Source organism: Neophocaena asiaeorientalis, unplaced genomic scaffold (assembly GCF_003031525.2).
Source record: "Neophocaena asiaeorientalis asiaeorientalis breed wild unplaced genomic scaffold, Neophocaena_asiaeorientalis_V1.1 scaffold100, whole genome shotgun sequence".
NCBI classification, from domain to species: domain Eukaryota; kingdom Metazoa; phylum Chordata; class Mammalia; order Artiodactyla; family Phocoenidae; genus Neophocaena; species Neophocaena asiaeorientalis.
In genome coordinates, this window is record NW_020173955.1 from 3,697,574 (window position 1) to 3,722,134 (window position 24,561).

General features: G+C 36.2%; 1 protein-coding gene across 1 annotated transcript in view; it reads right to left on the bottom strand.

Moving 5' to 3' along the window:
- Positions 1-1,567: 1,567 nt before the first annotated feature.
- Positions 1,568-24,561, bottom strand: part of REL (REL proto-oncogene, NF-kB subunit) — a 37,539-nt gene continuing 14,545 nt past the window's right edge. The window contains exons 4-10 of the mRNA XM_024753017.1: positions 21,640-21,731; positions 9,671-9,811; positions 8,462-8,566; positions 8,139-8,351; positions 7,491-7,559; positions 6,910-6,981; positions 1,568-5,800 (exon numbers count right to left, since the gene is read on the bottom strand). Coding sequence (XP_024608785.1) covers positions 5,010-5,800; positions 6,910-6,981; positions 7,491-7,559; positions 8,139-8,351; positions 8,462-8,566; positions 9,671-9,811; positions 21,640-21,731 — 1,483 coding nt within the window. The 3' untranslated portion in view covers positions 1,568-5,009. The remainder of the gene's footprint in view (positions 5,801-6,909; positions 6,982-7,490; positions 7,560-8,138; positions 8,352-8,461; positions 8,567-9,670; positions 9,812-21,639; positions 21,732-24,561) is intronic.

Genomic DNA, 24,561 nt, shown 5'->3' on the forward strand with positions numbered 1-24,561 from the left:
GGAAAAGAGTCTTGTTAGGGAAAAAGAATGAAGGCCTAAACTAAGAAAGCAGCAGGAATGAAGAAAGGACAAATACAAGAGATTTTCAGGAGGCAGACCCAAAAGGACTTGATAACTCTTTGAGTGTGAGGACGAAAAAGAATAAAATACGATTTTGAGGCTCCTATTAAATATCTTGGATGGTAGGGTAAGTGGTAATGCCATTAATGAAAGTAGAGAATGCAACAGGAGCAGCCAGTTTATAAAGACATTCAGGTATCGTAAGAGAAAGCTGAAGCTTTCTTCTGAGCACTGATGAGGTCACCCAGGGGAAAAAAGTAGCACCAACTGGGCGCTGGGGATGAGACTCTGGAAAGAAAGTCAACCTCAGAGAGAGTATCTGAAGAGGGAGTGGTCGAGAGGATAGGTTAAGGATAGGTCAAGCAGAGTGAGGACTGATAAAAAGACACTAGATTTGACAAGGGCAGGTGTCTCTGGTCACTTTTCCCAGAATATCATAAGAAAATAGGAGATAAAAGAGACAAACTGATAGGCTAAAGAATGACTGGGAAGTGAGGAAATGGAGGCTGAAAGCATTTTGTAAGTCTGGATGTGAAGGGAAGGAGCACGATAGTGGTAGGAAAGGTGTTTATCCTTTCTCCTTTAGGCTAGAGAAAACAGTTACCGTGTTTATACGAGAAAAGCACTAAATGGTAGTATGAGGATACAGAAACAAGATGGGAGAGAAGGAAGAGGGATCCAGTATACAAGTAGAGTTTAGGAAGCAAGAGGTAATCTCCTCAAAACTAAAAGTAGGGTGATAAAAGAACAGATGAAAGTATAAATACATTTAGAGAAAAAGAAGCAGGTTACCAATTTTTTAAAATTATAAAATAAAATCTGTGATCAGTAAATAGCACCTGAAAAATGAAAAATCCTTTGGAAATACTCTGAACACAAACGTAGCTGGACCTTGATTCAACTTACACAGAAAAATAACCCCGCAAAACAAGTCAGTTGTTGAAAGTATCCATTTAGATAGCCTAACAGTCAGTGTTTAAGCTGACAAGTGCTAGTTACTACAAAATTATAGGATTCTGTATTTAAAAAAAAAAGTTCACCATCTATAAGCTACTATCTGGAGATATCTTGGGTACATTTTTTTTTTTTTGCTATGAATTTTTTTTAAACATCTTTATTGGGGTATAATTGCTTTACAATGGTGTGTTAGTTTCTGCTTTATAACAAAGTGAATCAGTTATACATATACATATGTTCCTATATCTCTTCCCTCTTGCGTCTTCCTCCCTCCCACCCTCCCTATCCCACCCCTCCAGGCAGTCACAAAGCACCGAGCCGATATCTCTGTGCCATGCGGCTGCTTCCCAGCTTCCCACTAGCTATCTACCTTACGTTTGTTAGTGTGTATATGTCCATGACTCTCTCTCGCCCTGTCACAGCTCACCCTTCCCCCTCCCCATATCCTCAAGTCCGTTCTCCAGTAGGTCTGTGTCTTTATTCCTGTCTTACCCCTAGGTTCTTCATGACATTTTTTTTTATCTTCTTAAATTCCATATATATGTGTTAGCATACGGTATTTGTCTTTTTCTTTCTGACTTACTTCACTCTGTATGACTGACTCTAGGTCTATCCACCTCATTACAAATAGCTCAATTTCGGTTCTTTTTATGGCTGAGTATTGGGTACATATTTTGAACAGGGAAGAAATGCCTTCATGTTTCTTCTCCCTGGTAAGTTCTACTAAAGTATGTTATATGCTTATGATTTTTAAAGTTATACAACAGAAGTATTTCTTTTTGAAATCATAATTTCTAAGAAATATTAATGATAGTTAGGTGTCTTTAATCTTTTTCTTTCCAGACTATTCTGACCCCAAGTCTTATCATGCTCTCCTTCTCATTTCCCAGTATCATTCAACTCAGAATTTTAATTTTTATGACATTCACACATTCCCCATTTTGACAAAATTGACTAGCTTTAATCGCTCCAGTAAATTTATGGTTTGGTTGGATACTACACATAAGTGAAAAGACACATTGTTTCTAGCTAGAAATATGCTCAACATTTACGTACATTCTAGCTGTAAAATAAACTAGGTCTTTATCTTTAGCAAGTTACTTAGCATCATGATGATTCCATCACAATTAAGATTACTGTCCAAATTCTACAGTCATTTTGCCACTGGGATTACTTTGCTTTCAAACAATTTGGGTCACCATTATTAGTCATCAACCTGAATGTACATGATTCTGATATAATAAACTCAATGTCACATGAAGCAGAACTATAAAAATCATAAACATCTAATAATTAAAGCTATTCTTTCTTTCAAAAACCGAAGTTCTATTAGTAGTACTTAGAATGTTCAATAAATATTTACTGAGTGCTTAACAGGAAGCAGACACTGTTCTACAAATGTGGGATTCAACAAAAACACAAAACTTTGCCCTCACGGAGCTTATATTCCAGTATGGGAAAACAAATATAAACAAACAAACAGTAAAGTCAGATCATGATAAGTGCTATGGACAAATGTAAAGGAGGGGAGACATGGCGTGTCAATGTATATATAGTTATGAAAGGCCTTGATCAAATAACAGTTGAGTGAGACTGAAGGATATAAGGCATGAGGTACACATACAACTGAGTTTATTTTACAACTAGTTCCCTTGTTGTGGAGCACGGGCTCTAGGCATGCAGGCTTAGTAGTTGTGGCTCACGGGGTTGTCTGCTCTGTGGCATGTGGGATCTTCCCGGACCAGGGCTCAAACCCATGTCCCCTGCATTGGCAGGCAGATTCCTAACCACTGCACCACCAGGGAGGTACAAAGGGTGTGAGGCAGGAGTGTCCTCGGTGTTTTTGAAGAGGAGCATTGAGGCTAGAGTGCCTGGAGCTGAATGAGGGTAAGAGAGGGAGTGTGGGCCTGCTAATTTTAAGGATTTTGGTCTTTAAGTGAGATGGCGAGCCACTGGATGGTTTTGAGCAAGTGAATATGATTTTATTTCTTATAAAAATAATCACTGTGGCTACTTCAGGGAGAACAGATGGCAGGAGCACAAGTATGAAGAGAGTTTTTGGAGGCTATAATTCAATCTATGCAAGAGACGATGGTGGTCTGGAATAGGATGTTAATATCAGAGGTCAAAAGAGGTGGGCAGCTTAAGATATATTTTGAAGGTAGGGCCTACCAGATTTGCTGATGGATTGGATATGAGAGATAAAAGAAAAAAAAGAAGCAAAGATGACTCCATTGTTTTGGACCTGAGAACTGGAAACATGGCATTGCCATTTATTGAGTTGAGGAAGACTGAAGGATAAGCAAGTTTGGGAGGGAAGATCAAGAACTCAGCTCTGGATGTGTTGAGTTTGAGCTTTAATTACATCTCTATGTAGAGATGTCAAATAAGCAGTTTTACACACACACATAAGCTCCAAGACTGGAGTTCAAGGGATGGGTCTAAGCTAGGGGTAAAATTTGGGAGTTGACAGCATGAAATTGGATGAGATCACAGTGAGTTCGGACACATAACAAAGAGGACAGGTCCAAGAAAACGTCTTCCTCTTAAAAACATGGATGTAAAGTTAAAATCATAAGCAATTTTACAGGTATGGATGGATCTAAATAGTTCAAAATGTAGGGAACTCCCATACCTTGAAAGCTTACTTCAACTGCCTGCTGCCCAACTTAACATTTTAAAGAAATTTTGATTTACATGTAAATCTAAGAAACTCCAGAAAGCCTCAGAAAACCCCTTAGGGGTCACCTTGGCCCATTGGCCTCAAAAATAATAAGGAATTAATTTTTCCAATGACATAGCCATTACAGGTTTTACCTTAAATTTGCTTAAAAGCAAATATCAGTTAATTCATTTAACTAAGAATACATTAATACATTATAAAAGAAGTATAAAAAGATGTAGCTGGAAAAACTGAAGCCTTGCTCTAATGTTCTCCTCAGTCTGTCCTGGGAAAATGTGGCAGGATTCTCATGCTAGAATTCCCACCACACACAGTATCAGATCACATGTTTCAAAAGAAGAAACAGTAAAGCTCTTTTAAATTTCTATTTTGGAATTTTCCTTATATGACTTTCCAACTTTGTATTCTACATACCCAAAGTTGGATTTTTTTAATGGAAAAATTGATTTTATTCAGTATTTAACATGTCACAGATTCATCATACACTGGTTTACATAAATTTTCTTTGTATGTAGGATTCCACAATGCATCATAGCCTAGGAGTTCAGTCTGTGTGGATTTATCTACTTTTGAAGCAAAAGTCTTCTGTAAATGCTGGACTTTTTCTAACTCTTCCTGAAGTTGGGAAATGAGTTCATCCGTCTCTTTTAGCTGCAGCTTCAAGCACTGAGCATTCATCTTTTATATCCCAACAAATTCTCTGCCAGAAAAACAAGAAGCTCCCAAGACAAGATTGCCTGTTAGAGGAATCCCCTACGTACCTGAAGTTATACTTACAGTTGACCCTTGAACAACACGGGGGTTGGGGTGCAGACGCTCCGTGCAGTGAAAACTCTGTGTTTAAAACTGTACAGTCGGGCTTCCCTGGTGGCGCAGTGGTTGAGAGTCCGCCTGCCGATGCAGGGGACACGGGTTCGTGCCCCGGTCCGGGAAGATCCCACATGCCGCGGAGCGGCTGGGCCCGTGAGCCGGAGCCTGTGCTCCGCAACGGGAGAGGCCACAACAGTGAGAGGCCCGTGTACCGCCAAAAAAAAAAACAAAAACCGTACAGTCGGCCCTCTGTCTCCATGGATGTCTTCTGCATCCATGAATTCAACCAACCTCAAATCGTGTAGTACTGCACTACACATTTAGTGAAGAAAATGTGAGTATTAACTGGACCTGCCCGCACAGTTCAAACCCGTGTTGTTCAAGGGTCCACGATATACTGTAGTACAGTCTTAGAGAAATATATAATGTTGTATTTATAAAGGTAACATCAAAAGGGTTACCTTTAAAGGGATTTAATTCTTGAATCACCATTTATATCTTACAAGTTAACCTGAAAAAATTCGAATGCAAATGAGTCACTCAATTGTTCATTCTGCACAGTGCCAATACCTGAATACTGACTATTTTGAACAAAACTATGACTGTTTGGATCAGTACCGTTTGATGGTCCTGACTCATTTATCATACTGTTATCTGCACAATTAAAGTCAGATCCCTCAAATGCCTCTGACTGTGAAACAAAAGCAGTAGTACTAGAACTGGCGACTGCTGACATCCTGGAAGAGGACATCTGATGGAGCTGCCTTAAGTCTCTTGGGTCTAACATTGAAGTACAGGCAGGATTTTCAAGATTCACGCTCACAAGTCTTGGATTATCAGTCTCCCTCATGCTGTCATTACTGGGCGTTACCATGTTCACAGGGCAATTAGGCAGCATGCTGGCATCAGAAATACCATATAAGTCAGCTGGTGACATGGATGATGCTTCCATTCTGCCTATGTCATCAGTATTGTTATAAATGCAAGCATTAGACACATTCAAATCACTCACAACAGACATTTCCAGGAATGGTGGGATAACTTGTGAATTAGAGGATAGTGTCCCTGTTGAAAAACTACTCAGTGAATTTGTATTGACTGAACGTGAGGTGGCGTGGGCCACTGATGACCAGCTTGAAGAAGGCTGAGGTACAGTTGGGGGTATGGCCGAAGCATGATGTGGCAATGCACTGGAGATGGGCGCAGGTGAGGAATAGTAGGATTCTGCTTGACTTGAAACTGGCCCGGACGTTTCTGTCAAAACTGCACCATGCGAAAACAAGATTGGTTCTGTGGGGGAGGAAATGTATTTGTACAAAACGGAAATGAACAAAATTATAAAAAGCATTACTTCTAAATTAAAATTACATAAACACATAAAAAAATTTAAAGGAAACCAATGTAACACTTCAAATAGAAATGTTAAATAGCACTAAAAATTATTACGAGTCCAAAATTGAATTCTTTAATACTAATTGTTTTACAAATACCTATAAAATAATTTTGGTAAGTTACTTTGGCATTGAAAATTTCACTCCAGTTAAATGTGAAAATCTAGCTTCTGAGTCCCTATAAAGGTATTTTTGAAATGTGAAAGATAAATATCAGAATTTCAGTTAATGGGCCTCTAAATATTCAAAATTATTTCATATTCTCCTCTTTAGGAGAATATGGAGGGATGGAGGAAACATTCATTAGGGATGACTTAAAAATCTACATAAATTTCCAAGCTATATTAAGATACTACTCACTCTAAGGTACTACAAAATTCCCAGTCAGAAAAAAAATGAAGGAGTCTGTATTTATTTACATGTTATATGACTGCTGTACATATTAAACCAAGAAAAAGCTCTGATTTAAGAATGTAAAAAGAAAAAAAGACTTCTAATTAACCCTGGTTGAATGATCTAAACCAGAATTTGGCAACTTTTTTTTCCATAAAGGGCCAGAGAGTAAATATTTTAGACTTTGTGGGCCATACAGCCTCTGTTGGAACTACTCAACTCTGCTGCTATAGTACAAGAAAAGCAGTCATAGACAATATGCAATCAAATGAGCTGTGTTCCAGTAAAACTTTACAAATAAATAAATAAATAAATAAAGATAGGCAACTGAAGCCCTCGAAATCATTTCTTCCATGACACACTGTAATTAGTAACATTACCACCATATGAATGAAATGTAATTTCTCAAACAATAAATCCCCAAAACATAATCATAGTTGCCAACAGGTCTTTTGGAAGCTGAGATCAATTCATTCAATATTCATAGCATAAAAAATATGTAGGAGTGGAATAAATCAAAGAGGCAGTTTTCATTCCTAAGAATGGAATTCCAATATACTGTGCAAAGCACTGGTCTCTCTAATCACAAGGAATACTCTATAGGGAATAAAATACCTTTTTTGATGAATCTTCCTTCTCCAGTTGATCCTAGGGGACTAGGTCTAGGTCTTTCAGGAAAATTAACTCCTATGATAAATTTTTTCCATTATTAAATGTAATTTGAAAAACAACAGTATATCAGTTAAAATTTGAAAAACTGAATAAAGCAAAACAAAACAAAACAAAACAAATTTACTTAAATACAAATCAATCCAAAATGTTCAGGGACCTCCCTAGTGGAGCGGTGGTGAAGAATCCACCTGCCAAGGCAGGGGACACAGGTTCAAGCCCTGGTCTGGGAAGATCCCACATGCCGTGGAGGAAATAAGCCCATGCGCCACGACTACGGAGCCTGCGCTCTAGAGCCCGCGAGCCACAACTACTGAGCCTGCGTGCCACAACTACTGAAGCCCGTGCACCTAGAGGCTGTGCTCTGCAACAAGAGAAGCCACTGCAATGAGAAGCCCGCGCATTGCAACGAAGAGTAGCCCCCACTCGCCGCAACTAGAGAAAGCCCGCGGGCAGCAACGAAGACAAATGCAACCAAAAATAAATAAATAAATTTGTTAAAAACAACAATGACAAAATATTCTTACCACAATCCTGCCACAGTTTCTGGAAAAGGAGAGTTGTTTTTTGTTTCTTTGCTTTATTGCCATATGTATCTGGTTAGAAAGAAACCGAGAAAACATGATTCATCACGGGATTATGCTTCCTCTCCTTTAATAAATATACAGATATTCTACTCCTACATAGAAAATGCTTTAAATAAATGTACATAAGATGGATTTATAAGTGTCACAAACTACATCCCAAGTCAGTAATAAAGGATATTTTTCTTAGTAAAAAATAGTTTATAATATTCATCTTGTTTTCTTATAACACCTACAAGTCACCAATGTCAATTAATGCAATAATGGCTGATAAGGACCAAAATGGAGACCACTTTCTGAGTGGCAAGTATGCCATCTATCAAGAGGGCACAATAAGGACCAAAATAGAATCTCAAATGTAAAACAAATTTTGATAAACAGTTTAGATACTTTGAAATTATTCCAGATACCTTTCCTAAGGAAGAGATTCAAAGATCACAAAGATCAGTCAAAAATCAACCAAAAACTTTCAGGAAAAGAAACATAAATTATGAATAAACACAACTGTATTCAAGTGTATCGTACAAGAAAATGTTCTTAGCAGGACTAACTTCAAGAAATATATAAAATATTACCATGAAAAAGTCATACCTTTTTCGTCTGGCAGATATCTAAAATCCATAGATTCACTAACTTCCTGGTCAGAAGGTCTTCGCAACTGCATTTTTACTGTTACTGGCTCTGTAATAGCTTTGCAATATGGTGGAGTCTTGAAAACAATGGCTACTTGACGGTGTACATCAGCTTGTGAAAAGATACCTTTTGCTTCCCAATCGTTCAACACAAACCGAACTTCTATGTCATCTAGTGAATACGAAAGCAAGTAACAATGGGAAAAGAAAGCAAAATGTATCTATCAATCTAAAATATATTCTGAATTCAATGAAACAAACAAAAAAACAACAAAAAAATACCTTTCTGAACTTTGTCACAGAGTAGAAATATTTCATCTCCTCCTCTGACACTTCCACAGTTCTTGTTTACACGACAAATCCTTAATTCTGCAGTATTAGGAGCACCTAAATATAAAGGATATTTTTAATGGGTTGCTACCTTCGTAATATGTCTTATTCCTTTCTGATGGAGAATTTTAGGAAAACAACTTACAGGATAGATAAAAGCTTTAGAGTATAAATAAATTAAGGGCACTCAATACCTTAATCATCCACATCTGTCCCCTGGTTTAGTGTTATGACTTCATTTCTAGGCAATGACATGTCCTCTAATTAAATCTCCTTGCTTCTAAATTCTGGTTTGTCCTATCCATCCTATACATTGTCATCAGATTAATCTTTTTAAATCATGACCATAACCCTGTGGCAATGCAGTTTTCATGCTTCCTATTATCTGGTCAACATTATTCCAGTAATTCCCTGGCATTCAAAGCTCTCCATGATGAGGATATTCTGATTTACCTTTATAGTTCTATGTCCCACTATCCTTCTACATGTAAAACTGGTATAGTCATACACCTGGTGGGTGCATATATAAGAGCATACAAACACACAAATATTTGAGGGCAATTTCATAATCTTTTAACACTATAAATATCCATATCCTTTGATCTAGCATTTGCCAACATTTCTACTTCTACAAATTTATGCTAGAGACATTTGCACAAGATATGCACATGTGGGATATTTACTGCAGAACAATTTGCTAAGCAAAAAGAAGAATTGAGAAGGAAACAAACCAAATGTCTTGTAATAGGGTAATGATTTAGTAAAATTATGATATACGGAAATATGCAGCTACCGAAAAGAATAAGGTACCTGAAAGGTAAAGAGGTTCAAGATATGTTGCTAAGAGAAGAAAAAAAAAAGTTAAAAAAAAAATCAATGACGATTTTTCAAAAAGTTGCCAAAAATATATTGTGTGAATGATGGTGATGATGATGAAACGAGGTATTTATATATATATGAAGAAGAAGCCGGTGAAATATCTTTGGAGGATGAGATGTATAGGAGGTTTACTCTCCTCATTATCTACTTCAGATAAATAACATCTACCCCGTAATGTTTGAATTTTTCCTATAATGAACCCTCTTTTTCTAATTACAAAAACACTTTAAAAAATCATTTTAAAGAGCTAAGGCTACAAATACAAGAAAATAAATTACTTACGGTTGTCATAAATTGGGTTAGAGACAACAGGACGTAGAGCAGTTGTCAAATTACCACGTTCGTCAGGGAGGAAAACTTGAAAACATAATCTCACCACATTGAGGTCACAGTCTTCAATATCAAGCAGCTCTTGCTCAGAGACTGAAAAGTATATATTTTTTTAAGAATACAGAATAGTCACATAGAACTAAAATCCTGCTAAGTCCTCCTCCCTGCCCAATATAGCCTATAACCTTTAGTAGCATCCAAATCTGTCCTAACAAAAATAGAATGGTACATAATCTCAAGACTGCCTTTTATCCTTTTCATCATATAGTCACTATCCAACATAATTTGTTAAGTTATGACCATGGTCAGTAACTACCCCAGTCATGTGAAATTTAGAGCAGAATCCAAACTTGACATAAATCAAATTTTTACAAAAATGGTTGCAGGTTATACACAATAGAGAATAGGCATTCATTCATTAATTCAACAAATATGTATTTAGTCCAGTCATGTATTAAGGACTCTGTAAATTATCTCCAAAATCTATATAAGAATTACTCCATTTTACAGATGAGGAACTGATTTTAAAGAAATGAAATTGGGACTTCCCAGGTGGCGCAGTGGTTAAGAATCTGCCTGCCAATGCAAGAAACACAGGTTCGATCCCTGGTCTGGGGAGACCCCACATGCTGCGGAGCAACTAAGCCCATGAGCCACAACTACTGAGCCTGCGCTCTAGAGCCCGCGAGCCACAACTACTGAAGCCCGTGAGCCTAGAGCCTGTGCTCCACAACAAGAGAAGCCATTGCAATGAGAAGCCCGTGCACCACAACGAAGAGTAGCCTCCACTCGCCGCAACTAGAGATTACACTCCATGCAGCAACACAGCCAAAATAAATAAATTTACTAAAAAAAAAAAATTAAATTAAATTACTTGTCCAACATTTCACAGCTAAGAAGTGGCACAGAAGAATTCAAACTCAGGCCATTGAATCCAGAGCCTATGCTCTTAAAAACTGAACTCTATTAGAAAATTTTACATATGTTTTGCATAAAAATGACATACACAGGAATATCTACAAAAACTTAGATCAATATTTTAGGGATTAAATACCAAGAGGATACTAGAGGAGGTAAGTCAGCTAGTTTCCATAAGAAATTTTATGTGCAAACTAGGTTTGCATAAAAAAAAAAAAAGCTACAGCAGGAAAATTTTACAGTTCTGAAAAAAACGTTTTTAAACATTCTTTATTACAGAATATAATATAATGACAGTTTGTTAAATTGCTATTTAAAAGAAATCTAGTTCCAAAGGAGAATATTACTGCCTTTTCAAAGATACTATAAGGTGCAGCAATCAACCATAACTAACATAGCCCTATTTTTAAAAAGCAAGAAATACACATATTAAATTATACAAACATTTTTACTTTTCAGAAAGTATTGAAATTTGAAACACTAAATTTGAAAACAGTTAAAACCCCAATTCTTTTTTTTTTTAATTAATTTATTTTTGGCTGTGTTGGGTTTTCGTTGCTGCACACAGGCTTTCTCTAGTTGCGGCGAGTGGGGGCCACTCTTCGTTGCGGTGTGCGGGCTTCTCATTTCAGTGGCTTCTCTTGTTGTGGAGCATGGGCTCTAGGCACGCGGGCTTCAGTAGTTGTGGCACGCGGGCTCAGTAGTGGTTCGTGGGCTCTAGAGCGCAGGCTCAGTAGTTGTGGCACACAGGCTTAGCCGCTCTGCGGCATGTGGGATCTTCCCAGACCAGGGGTCGAACCCGTGTCCCCCGCATTGGCAGGCAGATTCTTAACCACTGCGCCAACAGGGAAGGCCAAAACCCCAATTCTTTACAATTAGCAATAACTAATAAAAATGACAATGTACCTTTTTTTTTTTTAAATCTAGTCTGATAATATTGATCTTTTACTTGGAGTATTTAGTCCTATTACATACATACATACATACATAAATACATTTATTTATCTTCTTTTAACATCTTTTTTTTTTACATCTTTATTGGAGTGTAATTGCTTTACAATGGTGTGTTAGTTTCTGCTTTATAACAAAGTGAATCAGTTACACATACACATCTGTTCCCATATCTCCTCCCTCTCGCGTCTCCCTCCTTCCCACCCTCCCTTATCCCCCCCCTCTAGGCGGTCACAAAGCACCAAGCGGATCTCCCTGTGCTATGCGGCTGCTTCCCACTAGCTATCCATTTTACATTTGGTAGTGTTTATATGTCCATGCCACTCTCTCACTTTGTCACAGCTTACCCTTCCTCCTCCCCATATCCTCAAGTCCATTCTCTAGTAGGTCTGTGTCTTTATTCCCATCTTATCCCTAGGTTCTTCATGACATTTTTTTTTCTTAGATTCCATATATATGTGTTAGCATATGGTATCTGTCTTTCTCTTTCTGACTTACTTCACTCTGTATGACAGACTCTAGGTCCATCCACCTCACTACAAATAACTCAACTTCATTTCTTTTTATGGCTGAGTAATATTCCATTGTATATATGTGCCACATTTCCTTTATCCATTCATCTGATGATGGACACTTAGGTTGCTTCCATCTCCTGGCTAGTGTAAATAGAGCTGCAATGAACATTTTGGTACATGACTAGTTTTGAATTATGGTTTTCTCAGGGTATATGCCCAGTAGTGGGATTGCTGGGTCATTTGGTAGTTCTATTTGTAGTTTTTTAAGGAACCTCCATACGGTTCTCCATACTGGCTGTACCAGTTCACATTCCCACCAGCAGTGCAAGAGTATTCCCTTTTCTCCACACCCTCTCCAGAATTTATTGTTTCTAGATTTTTTGATGATGGCCATTCTGACTGGTGTGAGATGATATCTCATTGTAGTTTTAATTTGCATTTCTCTAATGATTAATGATGTTGAGCATTCTTTCATGTGTTTGTTGGCAATCTGTATATCTTCTTTGGAGAAATGTCTATTTAGGTCTTCTGCCCATTTTTGGATTGGGTTGTTTGTTTTTTTGTTATTGAGCTGCATGAGCTGCTTGTAAATTTTGGAGATTAATCCTTTGTCAGTTGCTTCATTTGCAAATATTTTCTCCCATTCTGAGGGTTGTCTTTTGGTCTTGTTTATGATTTCCTTTCTGTGCAAAAGCTTTGAAGTTTCATTAGGTCCCATTTTTCTATTTTTTTAAAATTTTTTTGTGGTATGTGGGCCTCTCACTGCCATGGCCCCTCCCGCTGCGGAGCACAGGCTCCAGATGCTCAGGCCCAGTGGCCATGGCCCACGGACCCAGCCACTCCGCGGCACATGGGACCCTCCCGGACCGGGGCATGAACCCACGTCCCCTGCATCAGCAGGCGGACTCTCAACCACTGCGCCGCCAGGGAAGCCCCCATTTGTTTATTTTTATTTCCATTTCTCTAGGAAGTGGGTCAAAAAGGATCTTGCTGTGATTTATGTCATACAGTGTTCTGCCTATGTTTTCCTCTAAGAGTTTGATAGTTTCTGGCCTTACATTTAGGTCTTTAATCCATTTTGAGCTTATTTTTGTGTATGGTGTTAGGGAGTGTTCTAATCTCATACTTTTACATGTACCTGTCCAGTTTTCCCAGCACCACTTATTGAAGAGGCTGTCCTTTCTCCACTGTACATTCCTGCCTCCTTTATCAAAGATAAGGTGACCATATGTGTGTGGGTTTATCTCTGGGCTTTCTATCCTGTTCCATTGATCTATATTTCTGTTTTTGTGCCAGTACCATACTGTCTTGATTACTGTAGCTTTGTAGTATAGTCTGAAGTCAGGGAGCCTGATTCCTCCAGCTCCGTTTTTCGTTCTCAAGATTGCTTTGGCTATTCGGGGCCTTTTGTGTTTCCATACTTAACATTTTGGTACATGACTCGTTTTGAATTATGGTTTTCTCAGGGTATATGCCCAGCAGTGGGATTGCTGAGTCATATGGTAGTTCTATTTTTAGTTTTTTAAGGAACCTCCATATGTACTTTTGACTGTTGTTTTTTTAAACTACACTCAGTAGCTATCACAACATTAAAAATTATTCCATTGTCAGCAATCTTAAGCCTAGCATTTCAAAGAGCCTACAAAAACATATTTGTACAACTAAAAGGTCAAATGTTATGATACAAACACCTGTACCACAGCAGCATACTCTCCTGGCACGATTAGGTATGCAATGAGAGATCTACCTCTTCAAAATAATTTTTTTATAGCATTATAAATTTAGAGGTGAAGACATTAGTGTTTCCCAATTCCAAAGATGAGTAATCAATAAACACAAAAATAAACTGACAAGTTTAAAAACAAACCTATGTGAATGGATAAACTGTGACAGCTATACAATAAAAAAGAACTATGGATATATACGCAAAAATGTATGCATCTCGATAACATTATGTGAACAAAAGGAACTAGATATAAAATATATACCACATGATCCATTTATATGAAAATTCTAGAAAAGATTAATTGATGGCAACAGAAAGCAAATTAATAGCTGACTGGAGCCAGAGATGGGAGAGGGAATTGACCGGGAAGTGGACAAGGAAATTTTGTAGTTAATAGTGGCGGTAGTAGAAATATTCCTTATCTTGATTGTGGTGGTGTTACATATATCTGGTGGATCCTACTGTATGTAAATGAGACCTCAAGAAAAGTTTATTTAAAATCTTTTAAAATAGCACATGAAAGAAAAATAGACTTGTTAATAAACCAGGAATGGGAATGAAGATATATTTATTATAAATCACAATATCACAGAAACCCAGAGAGGTAAGTTCAGAATAAGAGGACTCTTTTTTCCAGATATAGCTTGCCAATTTTGTAAGAGGTAGCTAAGAGGATGAGAAATCGAATTGAACTCTCAATAGACTACAGGCAAAAAATAAAGGAGTTCAGGGTCTGCTAAGGATGGAGAAACTGATAAATGCCCAGTGCTTTGGTTGGGGCTCTGGAGGAGCTATACCCTAGGAGTAAGGGTGAACTGGATGCAGAGATACCAGACCTCACCTAAATCATTCACTAATTTTAGATGATCTGGGACTGCTAGTGTGACAAGCCACCCACCACAAGAAGGTCTTCTGAAGGGAGAAAACACCCTGGACCTAAACAACTTTGCATATAGGATGACTGGTATTCTATTTTAAATAAGCAGGCATAAGAAGAGACAAAATAATTTTTTTTTAAAGAAAAGAAAAACAACAGACTATAGAAACAGACCACAAAGGTTCCAAACAATGAAGTTTTCAGATACATGATTTAAAATAACTACACTTAATAAATGAAAGGAGTTAAAGACAATATTGAGAGTTTAGTAGAGTACTTGAAGCTATTGGAAAAGGAACCAAACAAAATTCTAGAACTGAAAAATACAGTAAACTGAAATTTTAAACATCATCAAATTTATCAACTGTTTTATAGAAAACACTTTGTGTCTTGTCTTTCTATATAAGCCAAGGACTAAAATCTATTTACCAATATTTTATACTAAGAGTTTTCTAAGTGTTGATTTACATTAAAGTCTTTAATCCATTTGAAAGCTGATTTTTATATATGGCGAGAGGTAGGGAATCCAACTTAATCATTTTTCCAGCTTTGCTTATCAAATATTTCCTCCCTTTCTCTTGATCTGACATGCCACCACTGTCATTTACTAAAGTTTCATATTTTCTTAAGTCTGTTTCTGGGCTCTCAATTTTACTCCACTGGTCAATTTGTCTATTGTTAACCCAATATTACTTAATTAGTACTTATTCATAATAAACCCTAATATCTCATAAGTATTTCTTCAGAATAAACCCTAATATCTGATAAGGCCAGTTTTTCATCACTATTCCTCCTCTATAAATTATCCTCCTTTTCCTGTTCAGAATCATCTTATCACTTTAGTGAAAAATCTTGTTGGGAGTTGTTTGGAATTTCACTGAACCCATATATCAATTTGGGAAAAAATGCAATGTTTATAATATTGATATTAAAGAATATGATATACCTCTCCATCTATTTAGGTGTTCTCTATTATCGCATAATAAAATTTTATAATTTTCTCTAAAGAAATCTTGATCATCATTTCTTAGAGTTGTTGCTAGGTATTTTATATTTTCTGACAATATTTTCTTTAATTATTTGCTGCTGATGAATAGAAATGTAACTGAATTTTGTATGTTAATTGTACATGCATTCACCCTTTTAAACATTATATTAATAATCTGTATATCCTTTCGAGTTTTCACTGTAAATAATAGCTTCCAATAATTACAGTTTTATTTCTTCATTTTTGATCAGCTCTGTGCACTGGTTACAATCTCCAGTACAATGTGGAATAGAAGTGGCAAGAGTGCACATCCTTTTCTCATTCCTAACTTTAAAGTGAATGCTTTGGATGTTTCCTCCACTTAGATAATGCCTGCAGTAGGCTTTTAAATATATAGCACGATACAGAATGTCTTATTTTAAAAATTCTGCAATGTGAAAAATGATAGTTGAAAAATCTAGCAAAAGAAAGCATGAGACCAATCAAATTCTCTTAAATTTCTCTTAAACTAGTTTAAAATTTCCCTTTATACGTGATCAAAAAGATACATACAAGGTAACAATTATTCTCCTTAATCTATCTTTAGCAATAAATGTCACTCCTTAGTCCTAAGAGCAGTGTATATGCAATAAGAATTTCATTTTTATCAAAAAGATATGATCATGATTTATTTGTTTTCAAAGTAGGGATTAAAATTTTTAAATCAATTATAACACCTACTAGCTCTAGAGATGTGACTTTTCTAAAATTTTAATTATTGCTAAATATTACTAAAATTTAAAAAGTAACAGGGCAAAAATGTACAGTATATAGATTAGCAATTTTAAGAGCTATGTCTTATTTAAGGGAAAAAAACAAAGTTTAGTTATAATTCTTTTAATTTCTGTTACTTAAAATGTATAGTTATAATAAAAGCTAACATTTAAGCGCTTGTGTGCCAGGCAAAAGGTAAATGGTCATAGCAGTCTATCATTAATTACTCATTCTTTCAACATATTTATTGGGCTTCTATTATGTGCTAAAACAAATGCTAGACAGAGATATGAAAAGACAGCCTGCCCTTAGTGAGATTAGTGTCTGGATGAGAAACAGATGCATAAACTAAAATTACATAATGTAACATGAAAAGTGTTATAAATGGGAGTATGCTGAAGGCATAAAAGTGCCCCAAGTTCTGCACAGCATAATAAAGAAGGCTTTCTAAAATGACTGCAATGAAGTACACAAGGGTTTTTTCTTCTTCTTGCTGTTTAGGCTTTAAGTTTTAAGTGGTGAGGAAAGGCTCTTATTTTCTTGTATTAAACCAGACTTTTAGAGACAAGAATCTGTTAAGAGACTACCTGTCTTTTTAAACTGTATTCTCTTTCAGACTACCAAAATAAAATAATCCCCCCAAACCCAACTGCAAAACAGCCTTTGTGCTCTCACAACAACTCAATGTCCTCTGTACATGGAAAAAAACTAAAGTGACAAATAAAACAGAATTGCAAATACTTTATTGTAAAAATCTTATGGATTTTAATCACTGAATATTAGAATTCCTTATATGTCATTAAATACACAGTTAGAAAGTGACAATTAAAAAATTTTTCCCTGCTTTTGCAGTAAGAGTCCCCTATGAAGTCTAACTGACATTTTTTTGGTGCCAGCTAAATGGACACTGTTAAAATTTGATAATGGAGCCCTTAAATAAATTCCTCACACAATTTAGACTTCAGCACATATTAGATAATTTGAACAGGTATTTTACATGAAGCCTCAAGTTTAATACTACTTGACTGTTATATGTCCCTATCTGCAAGAGACAGTTCCTGTTTTAAAGAACTAATGGCAAGAAAGATAAGGACTCGCCTTAAAACATCCTAGATACATGCAAAGTAAAAATAATTTTTAATAGTCTTTGCATTTTCACATATTTGATCTTTAGGGAACAGACTGTCATAATGAGATAGTCTATAGACCAGAATTTGTAGACCCTATTCTGCTAAACATTTCCAATTCCGTTGTTTCTATATATCATAAAGATATAACACAAAGTCGGCTAGTATCTTGTTATCTTTACCAGTATAATTTTCCTGTGTTAAGTGATACATCTATAAAAAAGTGTCAGTTCAGCTCTGACAAATTCCTACGTAAGTGGTAGAATTTACCAGTATATCCTGAAAATAGCATAGAATAAACAACCAAGAAAGGTCTATAGCTGAGTTCAGACTATTTTAATTAGTTTTTAGGGTTTTGAGTTTTTTCAGGGGGATTAACCATATTAGAATATGTACAGCACTTTGGGAAAACAGAATACTTTGCTCTGAGAAGGTCACAGATAGCTTGAAAGAAGTGTCCCTTAAACTTGAGGGATGAGCAGAAAGAATTCACCATGTAGATTAAGGTATTTCATGCTAGGAACTGCACGTATAAGAACACAGTAGCAAGAAAAAATATGGCTCTTCTAACATGACAAGTAATTCAGAATGGCCAAAAGTTCAGATGGCATGTGTGCACTCAGTGCTAGGGGAAGGACAGACAGGAAGTTGAGGCAGAGGATGACAGCTAGAAATGACGCTGGAATGGAAAACAAGGATCAGATTATGAAGGGCTTTAAATGCCATGCTTGAGAAACTGAATCTAGTAAGTATATCAGGGTTTCTCAAAGTGTGGTCCAGGATCACTTGCATTAGAATCATCTAGGGCAGAGATTTTCAAATTGTAGTTTGAGACCCAATGGTCATAAAATTAATTCAGTGGCTTCATTAAGCATTGCCTTAAAAAAAAAAAGAAAAAGAAATGGAATTGAATAGAATAGAAAGCATACTGCATGTACTAAGAGTTTAGGACCCATTGGTCATAAAATTAATTTACTGGGTTGGACATGCATTTGCTTTAAAAAAAAAATCAAATGGAAAGGAATGGATTAGAGTATACTGCATGTAGTAAGAATATACTGCATGTAGTAAGAATGTGTGCATGTGTATGTATTGAGTAGACAAATAAAATCTATTTCCTACTGTGAGTTGCAGTTAAGAAACATGGATCTAGAGGCTTCTTAAAATGCAGAGCCCAAGGCCCCACATCAGACCTATCCAATTAGGGGAAATGTGGCCTGGATTCTACATTTTTAGCAAGTACTAAGGGATTCCTATGCACATTCAAATTGAGAGTCACTGGTGAAGATGATGTGGAGTCACTGAAGGATAATAAGCAGAGTTCTGAACTGATTCATATTGGTTTCAGAAGAATCTTTTTGGATGTAGAGTGTATAAACTGCTTGGAGGGTGATCTAGAATAGAGGCAGGAACACAAGTTTAGAGGCTATCAATAACAGTCCAGGCTAAAAACTGATGTAAGCTTACATTCCTACAATGGTAGTGAGAAGAACAGAGACGACTGAGAGATGGTCAGGGTAGATGAACAAAACAGTTTTTCTGGAATAGAGAATGGTTCACGAAGAGGAGCAGTGGACAAGAAGGTAGGAAAGATATGTTGGAGCTACATGTGGAAGATTTCCAATTTAGGGCCATTTCGTTTTTAAACTATTTAAGGAGCCATTGCAACTTTTTAATCACAATAATATGCTAAAGCACTGTTCTAATATTATTCTAATGGGTGGGGGCGGGGAGTTAATACAACAAGCATAGTTGAGATAAAGCAATGTGCCTGAGAGCCAGGCTACCTGTTTTCAAATTCTAGCTCCACCAGGTATTATTTCCTTAGGATAATTTTCAAAAGTGGAAAATTTCTGGGTCAAGAGTATGCTCATTTAAAATTTTGATTTATTGCTAAAGTAAAAGGCCAACTTTTAAATTAAAGTGGCCATCAAGTCTAGGCATAGTATGAAACAGGGATAATGCAGTATAAAACAAGGAGATTATAAATAATAGCTACCATTTATTAAGTATTATTTGTATGTCAAGGAGTAAATGTTAAGTACTTTATGTACACTATTTTATTTAATCTCTGCTTTACAGAAGAGAAAACCAAAGCTTTGGTTACTTAACTTTCCTAAGTCACATACCATGTACAAGTGGCAATGCTGGAATTCAAATCCAGATCTCCTGACTCCAGTGGAAAGGGCATTAAAAAGGAAAATGCAGGAGTCAAAAGGCAGATGGGCCATCTGTGGAAGTTTGGGGGGTTTTCTGATTTTTGTTTTTACCAATCCAGAACAAGGCATGATATTAATAACATATACTCATACAGCACTTAGAATAGTTCCTAGTACATAATAAGTGCTTTACATATTTTAGTTCATTTAATTCTTATAGCAACCTATGAAGTAGGTACTATTATTAGCTCCACTTTATAAATAAGGAAATGAAGGCATAGAAAATATTTAAGGAAAAAAAAAAATCACACAAGTGGGACTTCCCTGGTGACCCAGTGGTTAAGAATCCGCCTGCCAATGCAGGGGACACAGGTTTGAGCCCTGGTCTGGGAAGATCCCACATGCCGCAGAGCAACTAAGTAACTAAGACCATGCACCACAACTACTGAGCCTGCATGCCACTACTACTGAAGCCTGTGCGCCTAGAGCCGATGCTCCACAACGAGAGAAGCCACCACAATGAGAAGCCCACACACCACAACGAAGAGTAGCCCCTGCTCACTGCAACTAGAGAAAGCCCGCGCGCAGCAACGAAGACCCAACACAGCCAAAAATAAATAAATATATTTTTTAAAAAAATATCACACAAGAGTTCAAAGTCTATATTCAATGGACTTTTTTTAGTAAATTGAAAATAACTTAAATGTTTATTAATAGATGACTAATAAACAAATTAAAGCCTACCCAAACCACAGAATACTGTTAAAAAGTGAACTAGATTTATAAGTACTAATATGGAAAGATGTTTAAGATATATTCCTGAGTGAAAAGTACGAAGTAGTAGATTAGGAAGTGTAACATGACTCCATTTGTATAAAAAATACATGTGTGTGTATATATATACATGACACATGTATAAAGAAAATTCTAGAAAAATTTACATCAAATTTAACAGTAGTCTCTTACAGTGAGTAATACTGAAGAGAAAGAAGGGAACTTTTGCTTTTTGTGTTATACTAAATAGTATGAAAAATAAAGACCTAGAGAAAAGAGATGCAGACCTTATAATTCATAAAAACACTACTTGTCTATGAGGATATTCTTTAAATTATCATCATATCCCTGAAATTATTTTTAAACATCCACAAAAAACACAAACTAACAATATAAGGATATCTTAAATATGACAAAGAAATCTATTCTTTGAAAATTTTATAGTTGTTCAATACCTGAATTATGCATATTTAAGTGGCTGCAGATGACTTTACAATGGAGACCACTGTAGTGTAGGACGTCAGCTTGGTAGTCATTTTTCTATTCAAGAAATATAGCCCTCACCTATTCTGTAGCAATTGTGGTACCATTACCAGGTGCTACACCAGACAGTGCCATCCCCAACAAAATCCACTGAACAGTAAATATCTAGCCGTACACACAAACATACTATGAAAATATTTTGTATAGCCTCTACTATTTCTATACTACTTCCACATTGGGATTAATTTAAGTTTCACTGTTGAATATGCCCTTGAGTTAAATGCACTCCAATACCTTATAACCACAGTGCCTATTCAATATTCAGAGGGGGGAGTATATATTGTCTGCTGGAGTGGCAAAAGGAAGGCCACATTCCAAAAGAATCAGAATATTTTTGAGAGGGTTTTCTTATAGAAAACAATGACACTCTTCACTGATAGGAGAAAGCCTTGTGTGAATAAGATTTTTTTTTCAACACTGAAGCATTTTAAATATACTTCAATCCTCATTTACAGGTGTAAGACAAGTATATAAGTTAACACAGAACTTAAGACAGCTTTTAAAGCACAGGTTGAAGATACAAATAGAAATCATTTATCACAATAAGTCAATATCCAAATAATAGAAATAATTAAATCAAACATACTTACCATTGAAGGGATTGATTCCTGCCCTTATTCTTGAAATAATAGCTTCTTTTACTTCTTTTTTTTTTACACATCGAATACCCAAATTTTGAAAACTAGAAGGAAAACACAGAACTTTCAAATTTCCTTATAGCTGAATACAAGGACACATAAATGAGGTTTTATTAAAGGATACTGCAAAAATCAAGCATATAACCAGCACTGAAAGGTCATCATAATGTCAGATGGAGATATTAAAAGCATGAAGTACATTTCCAATTGCTATGATAAAGATGTGAGGATAAAAAAATGGGGCTATATTTCTAAGAGAACTGTTAAAAGAAAAGCAGTGTATACTTCATCACTTTTACATACAGTATTTTATGGTTAGATCTTACTAATATTCCTGCATCAAATATACCAAAGTGGACAAAGATTAAGAGGAAAGCAACACCAAAAAGCTAAAATTCACCTCCCAAACGAATTCATAATCAAATCAATAAAATCTGTACATTTGATAATGTAAAGCAAAAGTTGTAAAAAGATGCCCACAGGCTGACACCTACAGATATAGTTTTGCTGAGCTCATAAAAGTGTTGACTACATTTTTTAAAAATGTGCGTAGACTACCAACATTTAAAAACCAGGTAACTGCATATAAACATTCTGGATTTCTGGCTTCTCTTGAACATTTTAAAGGTCTGGCAACAGCAGATTGGCACAGAAACACCTGGCTGGAGCTGAGCACCTGCAGCCCCATTTATACAGGGCTCTGCAGTTTGCTACAGTGCCTGCTAATCCTCTTACACCTCAACCTCTCCACTCCATGGACATCTGGTTTTTGACTTCAAATGACTTCACCGCCAGCAGCAGTGGAATATGTTTTGTGCCTTATCATATGAAGTTATAATAATCATTCATCATAAGAAAGCATCAAACTACATATTTTTTTCATTAGAAAGATATTTAATACCAACAATAATATTTAACAAAAGTTTCAAAATGTCATTTATGGAAAATTTCTCAACTGCTACAAATATTACTAATTTGCATATGTGTAGTACAGATGATGGTGGGGGGAACTCCCCTACCACCACCAGTCATACTTGTTCCCACATGGAAAAACCATGACATCATTAAAGTTGGGTGGGTGTGAATAAGGAAGCAAAACTTGGTTATACTAACATTACTATTTGTTCAAACTTGACATGGCCCTTTGCACCAGGAGGTCGCTTGCCCTGTTTGCCCCCTCCATGCGCTGTTGTCTTATTGTTCATGCTCTTCACATTCACCACACCTGTGATTTTGTTAGCACCTAAAATATCTTTAACATTTCCTTCTTCTGCCTCCAATAATTAAAAAGTCCATCTTGAACTTGTAATCCTTTCTTGAAACCCTGAAATCATGATTGTCTTCCTCAAAAGTATTCCACTTCTTTGAAAGATTCTTAGGTTGGTTCTCACTTTTTCTTTGACAAAAGATTTTAAAGAACTCTTTGTTTTTATAATATTTATACACTACTTCTGAATAATCATATTTGACTCCTATTCACACACTGAAATTCTGACATGAGGAAACCGAGGATCACAGAGATTATCTGAATCAATTACTCATTCATTCATAGTCATTCAACAAGTTCTGGGGTTCCTACTATGTACCAAAAACTCTGGTAAGTAATGGGAGTATACAATCCCTCCTCTCATGGGGCTTACAGTCTAGAGCAGGGGTTGGCAAACTATAGCACATGGACTAAATCTGGCCCACCACCTACCTGTTCTTGTAAATAAAGTTTTACTCGAACAAACTTATTTGTTGGCATATTATCTACAGGTACTTTCATGCCACAACAGCAGAATTGAGCAGGTACAGCAGAGACCACAGGGCCTGCAAAGCCTAAAATATTTACTATCTGGTCCTTTACAGAAAAAGTTTGCTGAAACTTTTTTTCTAGTGAAACAGACATGAAGTAATCACACACCAAGATGCTAAACTGAAATCATGACAAGTTTTATAAAGGAGATACACATTATATCACGGGAACCTATGATAGGAGAGAGTTGATCAATTAGTATGTTGGTGATGGAGTCATGGAGAGAAGTGGATAGATTCAAGACCTATTTAGGAGGTACCTGTTAGTGAATTCAACATGTGCACCTCTGTGAGGAGGTGTCAAGGATGACACCTATGTTTGGGGCTTTTACAGCAACTAGTAAAACAAGGTACACTGGAAGACCAATTTTGAGAGGAAAGAGGTATATATGATCAGGGTAAGATCAAGGTTTGGGGCATATTCTATTTGAGGTGCTTTTGAGCTATTTAAGAGAATATGTCAAAAAGGCAATCACCCTTATTACCATTCCCTACTGAAAGAAACCAGGGATCCTTAGAAACAACTGAAGATTTCAAGGCTTGGGCAAGAAAAGTACGAGTAAGTCTTGAACACTTCGCTGTGTCAGAAAGTAAAGAAGTGCTCGAAGAAAGATGGGGACATGTCAAAAGGACACAGGAAACAGTTTGAAGGGGCTTGCCTTGGTCAAGTTTGGGTCAATTTGAAAATCAAAATAATAATGCTAGTAATGGACTAGCATTCAATTATAATACACTGAATAAAAGAATCCATGAGTCTATAGTGTTATTTTTTCAACTGAGGTAGGGGAAGATGGAAAAGTTCTTTACAACAGAATGCCAATTAATATCACCAATGGGAAAATATAGTAGTACTAATATAGACTAATATGGCGTCTCCTAAAACATTATTTTGAGAACAATACAGCATCACCTCTGTAGATTTCTCATCCAAAATATTTCATGTTAACATGAAATTATTATTCATGGTAACATGGACATAATCATGAGCAACCATTCAGACTAATCCACATTGAACAACATTCTTCAAAACAACCTAAACTCTTCAAAAATGTTAATGTCATGAAAGACCAACAAAGG